General features: G+C 37.6%; 3 protein-coding genes across 4 annotated transcripts in view; all 3 read right to left on the bottom strand.

Annotated features, from left to right (window-relative positions):
* The window catches only part of LOC134824705 (citrate synthase, mitochondrial-like), a 102,943-nt gene that overhangs the window by 9,333 nt on the left and 80,033 nt on the right, over nt 1-13,577 (bottom strand). Inside the window, exons 2-3 of one of the 2 annotated variants that reach the window (XM_063836680.1) lie at nt 5,653-5,756; nt 4,739-4,874 (exon numbers count right to left, since the gene is read on the bottom strand). In XM_063836680.1, the coding sequence (XP_063692750.1) occupies nt 4,739-4,874; nt 5,653-5,742 (226 nt within the window). In that variant the 5' untranslated portion in view covers nt 5,743-5,756. Of the gene's footprint in view, nt 1-4,738; nt 4,875-5,652; nt 5,757-13,577 lie in introns of those variants that run through there. The other variant, XM_063836681.1, reaches the window with a different exon arrangement.
* LOC134825237 (sin3 histone deacetylase corepressor complex component SDS3-like) lies at nt 6,025-9,583 on the bottom strand. The gene is made up of 9 exons (XM_063837385.1): nt 9,482-9,583; nt 9,163-9,292; nt 8,832-8,907; nt 8,588-8,675; nt 8,267-8,394; nt 7,969-8,058; nt 7,494-7,595; nt 6,807-6,922; nt 6,025-6,641 (listed from the first exon to the last, which is right to left on the bottom strand). The coding sequence occupies exons 1-9, from the start codon at nt 9,570-9,572 to the stop codon at nt 6,545-6,547; spliced, it is 918 nt and encodes a 305-aa protein (XP_063693455.1). The 5' UTR covers nt 9,573-9,583; the 3' UTR covers nt 6,025-6,544.
* On the bottom strand, nt 9,834-10,445 carry LOC134825238 (ATP synthase subunit d, mitochondrial-like). Its single transcript, XM_063837387.1, has one exon. It carries the CDS (start codon nt 10,432-10,434, stop codon nt 9,976-9,978), a length of 459 nt encoding a protein of 152 aa, XP_063693457.1. The 5' UTR covers nt 10,435-10,445; the 3' UTR covers nt 9,834-9,975.

Here is a 13,577-nt window from a genome sequence, read left to right as displayed (position 1 = left end):
TCTTCTTCAGTTCTTAGTACACGTACAGGTTGACTTTTGATGTCAATACATTTGATGATATACTCCGGCGCTATGTTGTTAACGCATTTGAACACGGTTAGAGCAATCTTATACTCTATTCGTTGTCGTATCGGAAGAAAATGGGCTTTTTTCAGGAATGGAGTGACACTGTCCCATTTTTTGATAGCTTTCCAACCAAACAAGAATCGAACACAGGAATTTTGTACCTTCTGGAGTTTCTTTATTAGAAGATCAGGTAAACCGTATAAGAGTCCATTGCAGTAGTCTAGTTTTGAAAAGATCAAGCAGTGAATGAGCTGTCTTTTTAGATCATAGTTAAGCTTTGAGCCTATAACTCGAAGGTTTCTCAGATGGATGTTGCAGCAACTGATAATTGAATTTATTTGGTCTTCAAATGTTAGGAATTGATCAAATAGGACACCTAAACTTTTCACTGTGCGGGATGCATCCACAGGGTCAGCTGCATTGTCAAGTTGTATTGAATCGACTGGACATGAAGAGTAACTGTTCTTGGTCTGTACTACAAGAGCTTCTGTTTTGTTTTGGTTCAGTTTGAGTTTATTTTGGGTCATCCAGGTCTTAATATCTTCAAAACAATTTGTTATTCTCTCTTCGATTGTTGAGAGATCTCGAAATAGTGGGTTAAACTCAATGTACAGTTGAGTGTCATCTGCGTACATGTGGATGTTAAATCCATGTCTCTTTGCGATCTGATTGAGCTCCTTTGTGTAAAGTATAAACAGAATTGGACCTAGAATTGAACCTTGCGGGACTCCAATTCTAAGGAAGCATCTCTTTGATCTTGATTTATCAATAGTTACTGTGAAGGATCTGTTATTAAGGTATGATGTAAACCATTCGAGAACAGTACCTTCAAAACCAAAGTCCTTTTTTAGTTTTTTTAGGAGCAAGTGATGATTTACAGTATCAAAAGCAGCACTGAGGTCCAAAAGGAGGAGGATAACCTTACTTTTCATGTCACTGATACAAAGAAGATCATTGTAGATGGTAAGGGTCGCAGTTTCGCAGCTATGATTTGACCTATAACCACTTTGATGCTCAGCATGAAGATTGTGATAGTCAAGATGTTTGGTCATCTGTTTCTGGACGCTCTTTTCAATGAGTTTCGAGAGGAAAGGTAAGTTACTAATCGGTCTATAGTTGTTGAAGCTATTGACATCTCCTTTATCATCTTTGATGGCTGGTCTGACAAGAGCACTCTTTAGGACTGACGGAAATTTTCCAGTGACAAGTGAGTCATTGATAATAAATGACACAATTGGTTTAACTTCATTAAAACACTGCATTAGAAGTTTTAGAGGGATGGGATCCTCTTCACATTCTTTTTTGTTAATGTCAGAAAGAATCTTTTTGAGATCATTGTCGCTTATGGTTTCAAATTGGCTCCAGGCTTCACCTTGAAATGGTTCAGAGTGGTCAAGAAGAATGTCAGCTGCAGTATCATTGTTAATGGCAGATGCAGAGTAGATCTTTTCCACTTTATCATTGAAAAACTCTTCCATCTCCTCACATAGAGTTTCAGCAGGTTTGTTATTAGGCTTCAAGTTTTTAGATATGTCCCGATCCATCAGCTGATTGACTATTTTGTAGGTATCTTTTTTATTGTCCTCACAGCTTTGCAGACGATTTTCATAGTATAGCTGTCTAGTGGTGTTTATAACTGCCTCGGCATGCTTAACAGCTTTTTTATAGTCTAATTTTGAATCTGCAGTTTTAAGTCTCCTGTTGTCACGTTCAGCTTTTCTTCGTTTCCTTCTGGCAGTTTGACATTTTGTGTCCACCCACTTGCTTTGATCAGGATTAATGCTAAAACAGATAAGGGGAGCATGTTTATCAAGAATTCTGCGAAGTTCTTTGTTATAGAGTTCCGTGGCAGAGTTGCAGTCAATAAACTTGTTGGGGTCATTTATGTCAGATAGCAACAGATCCTCCTTAAAAAGATTTATGTCTATATCTGATATCTTTCTGCCCACCATATCTTCTTTGTTGCTTCCTTTGTGGTGAGGAAAGGCAATAGAGAAATTTACGAAGTAGTGATCTGATGTTGTTACTGTTTTAGCTACATCTATATTTTTTATGTTCAACATATCACACGCATTGCTTCTAGTAAGAACAAGGTCTAAGATTCCACCCCCAATGTGTGTTGAACTGGAAATATGCTGGATGAGGCCATAGTTTGATATGAGATGGATAAAATTTATCGTATCAGGATCAGTGAGGTCTTCGACATGGATATTGAAGTCTCCAGCAATGATCAGTCTACCTGGAAGGTGAGTTAGACTGTCAAGATATTCATCAAATTCCCGTAAAAAGTCTGTCATTTTGGACATTTTAGCCGTACAAGATCGATAGACACAGCAGAAACGAAGAAGGTCATTGGAACTTGACTTCAGCACACTCTCAACATGTTCAAAGGATTTATGGGTCTTTGTAGGGCGTTTATTGAAGCTAAGATCTTTCTTAGGCAATAGCGACACCACCTCCTCTACCAGCTCTAGATTGGTGAACAATATTATAGCCTAGGTCTTTAATTTCCGCTATTTTTGACGTATCTCCCTTACGTAGCCAAGTTTCTGTCAGGAAACAGGCATTGATATTGGAGTCAGACAGTTGCTCAAATACTTGTGCAGTTTTATTACATAGTGACCTCGTGTTAAACAGTCCGACATTTAGGTTGAGAAGCGTAGTCTTCACATGTTTTTTGAGTACTCTGTTCTTTGTCTAAGACTCTCTTTCTCCAGCATTATTATGGGACAGTTTTCAGCACCAGAGTGATGGGTGTTACAAGATTCTCTGTATGATTCATAGGTGGAGTGTGAGCAGTTGGTGCATCTGTGACTTCTTCTGACCTCTTTGTAGGGACAAGCCCGTGTTATGTGTGATGCACTACAATACATGCAAATAACATCAGTTTCGTTGCACTGAGATGAAATGTGTCCCAGTTTCTGACATCGGAAGCACTGCTTAAGATCAAATCTATCAACTACTTTACATCTGGAATTTCCTATGTAAATGGACTGATTGTTTAACAGGAAATGCCTTATGTCAGGAGACACTTTAATCCCAACAGTAGTGTAGTCTCTTCCATAATTGACATACACAACTTTAAATGTTCTATCATGCTTAGTCACCAAATCTTTAACATATAGATTCTTTTCCAGAAGCTTCAATTCCATAAAGGTTTTAACCTTTTCTCGAAATTCAGGAACTGATAGATTTTCAGAGACAATGTGGGAGATTAAGTTGTTTGGGATATTCGTAACTGTGACTTTCGGGAACATTTTCTTTGCATCATTAACAGTGATTTTGGACGAAGTTACAGCTGATGAGTTTGCGAGGGCTATTTTCCCATCCTCTCTATCTTTTTCTGAAGGGAAGGAGATAACAATTTTGCCTGTCTTTGGTTTAGGGGTCAAGAAGATCATGGGTATTGTACCAAGGGCTTTACTAGCTAGCTTCCCTGCTTCCTCAAGATTAGTATTACTAGCTTCTACATTGAGGACGATAACATGATTATCAGGAGAATTATTATGGATAATGCCAGAGGGAAGTTTTTGCATAGGAGTTTCCTTCTTGGTTAGTTCTATGTAGTTCTCAGTAGCAGTACTAGTGGAGCTATCTATAGCCGATTCAGGAGACAACGCAGCACTGTAGCTCTTTGAAGATGAAAGTGAACTGGTAGTCTTCATTGGGGAAGCAATTAAAGAACTATGTGTTTGCAGGGCTAGGGCTGATGCACTACTAGGGATAGATGATGCACTACTAGGGGTGCTGGATCTTCGTGTAAGATTTGGTACTTCTGTGAGCAAAGAATCTATGTGTGATTTAAGTTTGATGGAAATAAGTTCTTCTACACTTGACAGTAAACTTACTTTAAAATTGCTCAAAGTTTCAATCAATGCCTTCTCATCTCCATTGCTTGAAGTTGTATCAGTAGTGGTAGTAGTCCCACTTTCAGTGCTAGCCACACTTTCAGTGCTAGCCACACTCTTGGTGCTAGCCACACTCTTGGTGCTGTCCATGCTTGTATTGCAAGTTGAGTCCGCAGTTTTAACAGCAGTTTTTGCAAGGAGAGCTTTCTTACAGTTAGGACATGTCCAGCCAAAGTCACCATATCTTTGAGAATATGTATTACCGTGTTTGTGAATTACTGGCAAAATATTCGTCAGGAAAGTCCGTGAACAAATAGACGTGGGCATAAGTGTGCCAGCCTTATCCTTACAACATGCGTGGAAAAAGTCTTTACATATCTGACAAGAAATGGACTCATAGGCCATGTTATCACTTTTACACCGACAACACAGCCCTTTGAGGTTAAACTTGGGGACTGTTTTTGGGTTAATGGCACTTTTCTTTAGGGGGGCTTTAGAATCTTTAGAAAAATCTTTAGAAAAATCTTTAGAAACATCTTTAGAAACATCTTTAGAAACATCTTTAGAAACATCTTTAATCTTTAGTATAGGTTTTTTTATTTTAACAGTACCTTTTTCTGAGGGCTTCTTTATCTTTTTCTCTGCTTCTTCACTGCTGGGCGTTTGGCCTGCAGCCTTGTCATTTTTCATAGCTTTGAGGCTCGGGATCATACCTCAATAAATGTATAACATGTATAACATACCTTTATAACATGACGTATAACATACCTTTAAAGTATGCATATTGCATAACATAGATAACATGTACAACATGTATAACATACCTTTAATTCCGCGCATACCACCGTACATCATATCCACTGTCACCTCCCCTACCACCTTGTTTCCAGATACCTTCCTGAACTCTTTTATCTGGGACTGCTTTTTGGGGATCAGCTCTTCTAGCTTCTCTTTTAGTCCCTGTCATAAACTTGTGGTAATATTTCATGGTACTTTAGTTTCCTTCAATAAGCCTAATTTGCAGTATAGAAACTCGTAATTTATCCTACTCAGTGATTTTAACGACTGAGTGCACCTGCAAGTACAAGTGTAAACAGATACGTGCACCAAGATAGGCAGTCACCCTGAAAAGCGCCCAACAGACTCATTACCTGAGCTGATAGCGTCCTGTTAACGTTCACTCTAATAACTGTGTTAGACAAGACGAGTCTTACTAATCAAATTTCGTCATCATTACATCCACGTTTAACAGTTCGAGTATAGATGAGCGTCGAATAGTGTCAATAGCGCTTGGCATGTTTATGCTCATGCGATGGTACTCTCACTTCTTCCTAGATGGACTACAGATAGTAACATGCGTTGACACCATACAATATCTGCACATGACCTGTATAAGCACATTATAGCAAGATCAGAGAGACAAGATCTTTCTAACTGCGTTTAACAGGGTGAGGGGTCGTAGGTTCATCAAGATTCAAGGGTCCGACAGGCTTTTTAGGCTTCTGGAGGGGTGTTATGTTAGCCTGTCCAATAGGGTCAGGTAGGAGTTGGTCTCAAAACAGCTGCTTATAATGTTTCATGAAAAACTGGACGATGCAATGTGTGGATACCGTATCCCCGACACTCCGAATGAGGACCTAGAGCAGCTACTTGGTTCTATCAAATGTTGCCAAGGAATATTAATTAATAGTAATTATCTAATTAATAGTAATTAACTAATTAATAATAATTAACTAACGCAAGTTGAAGCAGATCGTGTCATTTTGAGCATGTTATTCTGATTCGATCCCAACACTGAAGAGCATTTTCTGAGAAGGGTGGCACTCATTTCTCTGGGGACCTAGTTTTTAGTTGCTTTATTAGTAAATCAGTAATATTATTATTTAATAAATTAGAAGTTAGTAATTAGTAATTTAATTAGTAATAAGTAATTAGTAACTAAGTAATATAACCGATAAGTCAGGTTTAGAAATGGCACCGCGGTAAATTTGTAGATTTAGTTCATGACAAGGAGAAGTGTTTGAAATAAGGTGGAAATATTGGCAGTATGAGGATTGAGGGTCGTACAATCTTGAACTACACAAAGTCACACGAATAAAAGAAAATGGTATTAAAATATTGTAAATTCACAATAAAAATTATAGATAAATATTAAATACTTTCATTCCCATGTTTGGGAAGTGAAAGAGATCAGACGTATAATGAACTTTCAAAATAATAATAAAATTATACAGCATAAAAGTCATAGCTCAATAAAAACATATTTCATCCAGGATTCTGATATTATGATCAGTGATGTTGTGTAACCGGGGTAACGTAATTATTCGTTACATTTAGAATATTACCAGTTAAGTTATATAATATAAATAACTTCGTACTCAGCATTTCATACATTCATTCAGGTAACAGGGCCTGAACTTTAAATAAGAAGGTCAATGACAATGTTTGTCCATCAGAGTTTGGTAATAAGTAATCTGTAGTCCATTCTGATTTCTGCCGGCTCTTACCCTTGGACTTGGGACTACAACTTTCAAAGTGCCACTTTGGTCTTACTTAGCCTGAGTTAGCCTCTCAATAACCCACGTGACTCAAATTACTGACTTAGTTGACTTAACAACTTCACATCGCTATCAACATCTCCTTTTGAGTGTGAACTTTCCTTTCTGCAGTTGTGGTATTGTGATCTTTATTTTTGATAGATCTGTAACTTTCTTTACTACTATGTCACTGAAATAAAGCAAACAATTTTGTACAACTGAACAGAGGAAATCTACAAAATATGTAACAGAACAAGCGAAGATACAACTACGATTCAACGATTTAAACGACCAAGACGTTTATTTCTATGAGAAATTCACACAGTTAAAACAGCAAATCAAACCAAAATGTTACCTCATACAAATGGACTGGATGACTGCTGGTATTTTGCCAAATTCTCTACATTCCACAAACACGTTCTGGTACCTCCCGTACCATTTCTTGTCGTAATACAATCTTCCGTCCTCAATCTGTAATTGTTAAATGTTACTTCCAAATTCAATCAAATTTTCGTATCTCTTTCGTATCTTTATCTGTTTATCGTATCTAGAATTTTCTGCTACAACAATGTATTACAATTACACAAGACCGAAGTATCTACAATAAGGCAACAACATGATTTATGACTGTTAGGGGATTATTAATGAAACTCAACACTATCAGACTGCAGCCGGAGTGAGAAAACACTAGTAAAATGGAAAACACTAGTAAAATCTATTTCGGCTAAACCAAAACACGGCGGTTAAACCATGTAATGGTGCCGAAATGTGTCAATAGTACAGTGATATTTTTAGTCACTGTAGCATGAAGGAATCGCTAAATTTTCACTTCGAATTTCTGTTGTGACGTGTAAGCGTTAAAAATTATACGTTAAAAAATATATACGTTAAAAATTAGACACCCAGTAATGTGTGTATTCAGTATTGGGATTAACACATCGCTGCGTTTATACTGTTGTGACGTCAACCTGGAATGTAATGAAATTTTAGCTCTACTTTCTGCTGTGACGTCACACCGCTGTTGTGACGTCACACCACGTACCTTAATGTCATTAACAGTCCTGTCTCTCTCGGTGTCCTCACTAAAGCTGGTCTGTATTGCTCTTTTCTCTCGGATCTTATCTGCTTTGTGGGGCGGCAGCACCTGTACAAAGTATTTTTAATGATTTTTATCATAATAAGTTACAAATAGTTGCGTAAACGAACGAGTTGCATCGAATGGTATGATATCAACATTTAACAGTTGTCCAATTGTTGTATATCGTACAACAATTTGACAAAGTTAACTATGTAATCAACTGTGTAATTAACTGTGCAATTAACTGTTTAATTAACTATGTACATTGTACATGCAACTGTAAAGTGTGTTAAATATTGCACACACAATATTCCCGCATGGCAAGTACACAATACGCTTTAACACACTAAGCACAATTTGTTAAAACAACCGCACAAACAAAACTAATATCTATTCCAGAAGAAACGAGCTCTTTTAAAACATGCTAGATCGTAGTAACCTGTAGGAGGTCCTCCTCTATTTCCTGCTCGGTTAAAGAGTACGAGATAACGGGGGACGGGGGCTTGTTCTGCTTGTTATCTTCTTTTTCCTGTGAGATTAAACTTTATTTACTAATAAATAGATAAATTTATTAATGTATTTTATCTACAAGGAGACCTAAAAAGGTGACCATGTGGGTAAGTGACTTTTGAAATTAATTAATTAATTAAAATGAAACTTGACAAGTCTCAAAAAATCTATGGGCGAGAGTCACAACGTGACAAAAGTGACAAAATCACAAAATATTCCCAACTTACGGGATCATTTTGTCGGCGTCTCAGTTTCCTTGTAAAAGATGGTCTGTTATCTAAACTATCTAAAGGAGCTCCAGTCAGCTCTACCACACTGTGTTCTGTCTCTATCTGTTTCTTCTTTTCTTCCAAGCCTGGAAATTAATTAATTAATTAATCAGCCACTTATGATTATCTCATTAAGTTGCATACGGAACAAATACATGTACATAATTAGAGATATCCATACTAAGTCTCGCTTGAATGACTTAAATGCTTAACAAATATCGGAATTTATTTATAATTTTATTTATTAATTTTATTTATTTATAATTATTGCTAAAATACTTGCTAACAGATTGTCTTTCAGGTTCAATTTCTTTGCCTCATATTCTTCCCTCAATCGCTGATTCTCAGCGATGAACTTGTCTTCTGCCTGCAATTATGTGAGTAATAAGTATATAATATAATTAATTCCGAGATGACATGATGATTTACTGTACAGTGTACTAGAAGTAGAAAAAAAAATTGAAAATAAATCATGGTCTATCTTTAAACTATTCAAACAAATTTTTCCTCTTCACAAACATACCATTTGAAGATCCAACTCTTTTTCAACTTGACATCGGTGCATTCGTTCCTCATAGAGTTGCTCTATTTTAGCCAGCCTGCGAGGGATTTAAATTATAAACATTTACGTTTTTAAACGAAAAATCGCCCAATTTGGCAGTAATGTACCATATATCCCGGTAAATTTATTAAAATTTTAAGGACACAAAATCTCCAGGGTGAAAAACAAGTCAGTCCGGTATAATGCATACTAATAAATTGAATTGTAACCATATTGCATGCACACAAATCCTAATAGCTTGATATAATATGTATTAATTAACTGTATTAATTAACTGCTGAGGTATAATTACTTTGATAGGTATCCCGGCAGAGTTCCACTTTGCAGCTGTCTCAGTAGGTCCCTCAAATTATGAACCTTCTCGTGAACTGCGTTACACCGCTCTGTCTCTATGTTAGCACTGTCTTCTGTCTTGATTTGATCTACAAAATAATGTTGGCAAATTATTCATTCTTTTGTGATTGATATCCTAATGATATATATATATTTATTATGCATTTGCAAAATGATTGAAATGAGGACAAGATCAAGAGCTTCATATAATAGGCACTGATTACAACGATTGATTCGTTAGTAACAGTTGACTATCAATCGATCTTGAACATATTTACCTGTTTCACTAGCATCCTCTGTATCTTCTGAACTATCCACCCCAAAGTCAAGACTATCGTCGGAGTACAATTCACCCATTGCCACTACCATACCTAGCAATATCTCTTGTCATGGGAATTGTATAATGGCTTGTATTTGGTTTTGTAGAATGATCATACTTAGATTTGGGACATTAGCAACCAGTTCTTAGCTAGTTGGTATAGTGAATAATGTATCAAAAAAATAAATATTTGGTAAGGATATCAGATTTAAATTTTATGATAAGACATGGGAAACTTTATATGGCTAGATCTCATCATCAATTCATAAACCAAAACAATGGATTTATTCTTTTACAATAACAACAACAGATCGAACCTTTATAGAAATTAGAACAATTTGTAACTTCAAAAACTTGAATAAATTAGGAGTCATGAACTGTATAAACCTTTCTCAAATCATTAATATTTGTATATCAGTTTTTTTTACTTAGTTCCATGAATTAACAGGTACTCTACAAAGCCCTAGATTCAATATCGGCTTCAATCCTTGCTCTAAGCTCAGGTTTGTCTGCCAGATACTCCGAAACTGTCATGTCTTCTAATGGTTTCTCTGCGTGAAGACCAGCAAGACTTGCCTCGAACTTAGCAATGCGTGTCTCAGCTCCTGCCAAATATTCAGCCATTTCCTTCTTGAAGTTGGCTTCAGCAGCTCCAATACCAGCGGACTGTGTATCCTCTGGCTTAGGGATGGTCACAGCAGCATATTTAGCTTTAAAATCTTCAACTAGAGCAGGATCAGCAACTCGAGAGGAATAGTAACTCCAGTCAATATCCACCAGAGCACTTGGCAAAGCAGTCACTGATGCATGAGAAGATTCAAACTTTGAACGTAAACCACCGAAATCAGCACGGACTGCCTTGGGGAGCTGGCCAGTGATTTTGATGAAATCGAACACTTTGCGTCCTGCCATAATACCTGCAACAATTTTCAGTGAAACACAAATTTCTATCAGAAAAGTTTGTCAAATTCCGAAAATGCTCAGCAAGGAACCGAACCCCTATCAAGATTCTAAAAAAAGTGCGATGAGATTGGATTTTGAGACTAAAAGTGCGATTTCCCCCCCCCCCCCCCCCCCCCCCAGCCTGCAAAATTTCTTGCCCCACAAATTACTTTGTATTTAAAAAGATTTCCCTTTCAAGCGAAATTGTAAGTATGTCGCTTGATGTTTATTTCTCAGAATTGTAAGTATGCCGCTGTAATTTGGATCCATACATAACGAAAAATTTACGTGTGTATTTTTATAAAGTATATAATGTTACATATTGTAAATCTGATAAGCCTCACGTAGCGCCCCAGTTTAGGGCACGGCCGTTAAGCAGCTAATTCTGGGTTCGAATCTCGTCGACGGCCATTTTTTTGGCAATTATTAATTATTTTACTAAAATTATCATCAGAGCACCTTGTAATATACTTTATCTGATAAATTATACAGTTCGTACTTCAGCTAGAGAAGACTGGCATTTAAGGATTTGTCCGGGGAAGGCCTCGTTCATACTGGAACATATCAAATTATGGTAAACGGAGTTATAATCTGGTAATATTTGTTTTGTTTATGGCTAGAATTTAGAATGGAATCAATGTGATGAGGATCCAGAGTTAATTACCTGCTAGGATTAATAAGTCAGGTCTACAGTTGAAGAGACCCTTTTTCAAACTTTTAATGAAGAAATATCCACTGTGCCTATGGCAGTGTCAAGTATATTCTGAGAAAGATGGAGTCGACTGTAGCCAGGAATAGCACCTTGAGATTTCGACCATTACCGGACCTCCTTTAATGGTAACCATGGTAACTATTATATAGTAACCACTGTGAATCTTGATCTTATAAACCGATTAATATCGACAACAACTAGTATCCTTTAAGACTTAGACAGTACAGAAAAGTAAGCCGTCAGAGTAACACAACCAGTGATAATTCAAAACAATCAATACCAAAAGTTCAATGACCATGAAAAGTCGGCTTGATGATAAAGACGAAAAGGCCAGCAAGTTGAGGAATAGTATTATGGGGCCGGGCCGCTGCATGGTAAAGAAGAATAAACACGCTGAAAAGCAATGGAAATGCAAGCGCGCGACCGAATATGTAGTGCTGAAAGAGGGTGCCGAAATCTCGCAGCCAGACTCGCAATATTGGGGTGAGATTTATACTAAACTCGTCAAAATCTCGCACTAATTGCGCGCGGCAAAGTTGTTATACTTTAACCACGTGATCTCACACCGCACTAAGTTCCGAATTTACAACTAGAATTTACAACTAGTATAAAGTGAGTTTCTACTGGACTTTATTGTTGATAATGGTCTGTTTGCGTGCAATACTGCGTTCCAACACAGAGCGAAGTATATTACCACCTGGAAGGCTAGATGTGTTCCCAAGGGCAGACCCCAAGAAAGATGGAGTGACTGTCCACGATGCAGACGGCAACACCTTAGGATCTGACTCATTAAAAGCAGAAGCTATTAAAGAATACTTTAATAATGAGTTCAATGACAAAGATGAACCCCACCTCCCAGCATTCATAGACCCTCCTGGAAGCCTCCTCTGTCCCATAACACCTGAAGAAGTTGGCCGTGCTGTTATGAAGCTGAAATCTGGTAGAGCGTGTGGCCCTGACGGTATACCTAATGAGCTAATGAAAGCTGCTGGATATCCCCTCCAATATGAGTTGGCTAGGATCTACAATCTCTCCTTTGAGACCAACACATACATCCCAGCTATTGGAGAAGGTATCCTGACACCCCTTCAGAAGCCAGGAAAACCCCGAGGTCCGGTTAAGTCTATCCGGCCCCTCACATTGCTAAATGGAACTCGAAAAGTCCTATCCCTCGTAGCCTTGAACAGAATCAATTACCACGTTGATATGTACACTGGACCTTGGCAGGCGGCATACAAGCAGGGTCGCAGTTGTGCTGACCTGGTTTGGTCTCAGAGAATGTTGACATCTGCATCAGGGCATATTTCAAAACTGGTTCCACTTGGAGGAAATTTCAGAAATGCTTTTATCAATCCAATTTTGGAAATTTTAGAATGTTTGAACTTTATACTTTGAAAATCTGCAATATTGGAGACATCAATCTACTCTATCATGCAAAAATAGCTCATTCTATCATCGACACTAAAACAATCCTCAAAAGTGTGCTCTACTTCATAACGTCTCTAGATTAGGCCTTTGCTTGAACTAAACCCAAATTTTGTGTGTTAGTATATGAGATTTCATTTTTACAGACTGATATAAAGCCCAATCAAGGAGAAAGAGCTAACATGGGGAAAATGTGGTTTAAAAAATTTTGTCCCTCCGTAACAAAAAAGTGTCAAAAAGTTATCTATTCTCTTAACTACACGCCTATTGCATTCCATATTTTCTGAAGTATCTCAGTGACCTTACACTAAGATTTTCCAACATTTTCGATTGATAACATTATAATTTAAGAGGAGATATGATGAGCCAAACTTTGGTCACTCCGTAACGCTGTGTTACGGAGTGACAAATTCAAGGGACATTGTCACTCCGTAACGAATTTTTTTATTGACATTTCAAGATTTACAGTTGTTATTGATCTGGTTTGTAATAATGATGCCAGATTGCATAATTCCTAGCTTGTCAGCTGACACCAATGTCGTGTATGTTGGAGATCTAGCCTCAGGTATGGAAGAGGAGTGCAGAAGGAAAGCAAGACCAGTTCCAGGAACCTTGAAAGTGCACCACATTGTCCGTTCTTTCAAAGATAACAGCTGCATCCTTACCTTTAGGGACACGTCAGTTGATGGATCTTTGATAAAGAAGAGAGAGTATGCCGATGAATCATCTGCTCAGACGACTTCAACAACAGTTATTGGAGAGGAGGAAACACCATCATCTTCTAACAGCTGTGAAACTTACAACATTGATCAATTCGTGATTGTTAACTGGGAGGGTGAACTTTACCCAGGAAAAGTTATTGGCAAGCCAGACAGCAGTAACCTTACCGTTAAGTGCCTTGTATCAGCTGGAAAACCTGGATCAATCTGGAAATGGCCTGACAAAGAGGACGTCCATGATAACGAACTTAGTGACG

This window comes from Bolinopsis microptera, chromosome 13 (assembly GCF_026151205.1).
Source record: "Bolinopsis microptera isolate Bmic1 chromosome 13, MBARI_Bmic_1.0, whole genome shotgun sequence".
Classification (NCBI taxonomy): domain Eukaryota; kingdom Metazoa; phylum Ctenophora; class Tentaculata; order Lobata; family Bolinopsidae; genus Bolinopsis; species Bolinopsis microptera.
Note: the sequence above shows the minus strand (reverse complement) of the source record. Positions and strands in the feature narration are given on the sequence as shown.

Excerpts from the sequence above, each read along its gene's own strand:
- LOC134825237 (XM_063837385.1), bottom strand. The coding sequence starts at position 9,572 with ATGGTAGTGGCAATGGGTGAATTGTACTCCGACGATAGTCTTGACTTT. Across the intron at positions 6,923-7,493 it reads GGACTGTTAATGACATTAAG|ATTGAGGACGGAAGATTGTA; the intron begins GTACGTGGTGTG and ends TAACAATTACAG. Across the intron at positions 6,642-6,806 it reads ATCCAGTCCATTTGTATGAG|TGACATAGTAGTAAAGAAAG; the intron begins GTAACATTTTGG and ends GCTTTATTTCAG.
- LOC134825238 (XM_063837387.1), bottom strand. The coding sequence starts at position 10,434 with ATGGCAGGACGCAAAGTGTTCGATTTCATCAAAATCACTGGCCAGCTC.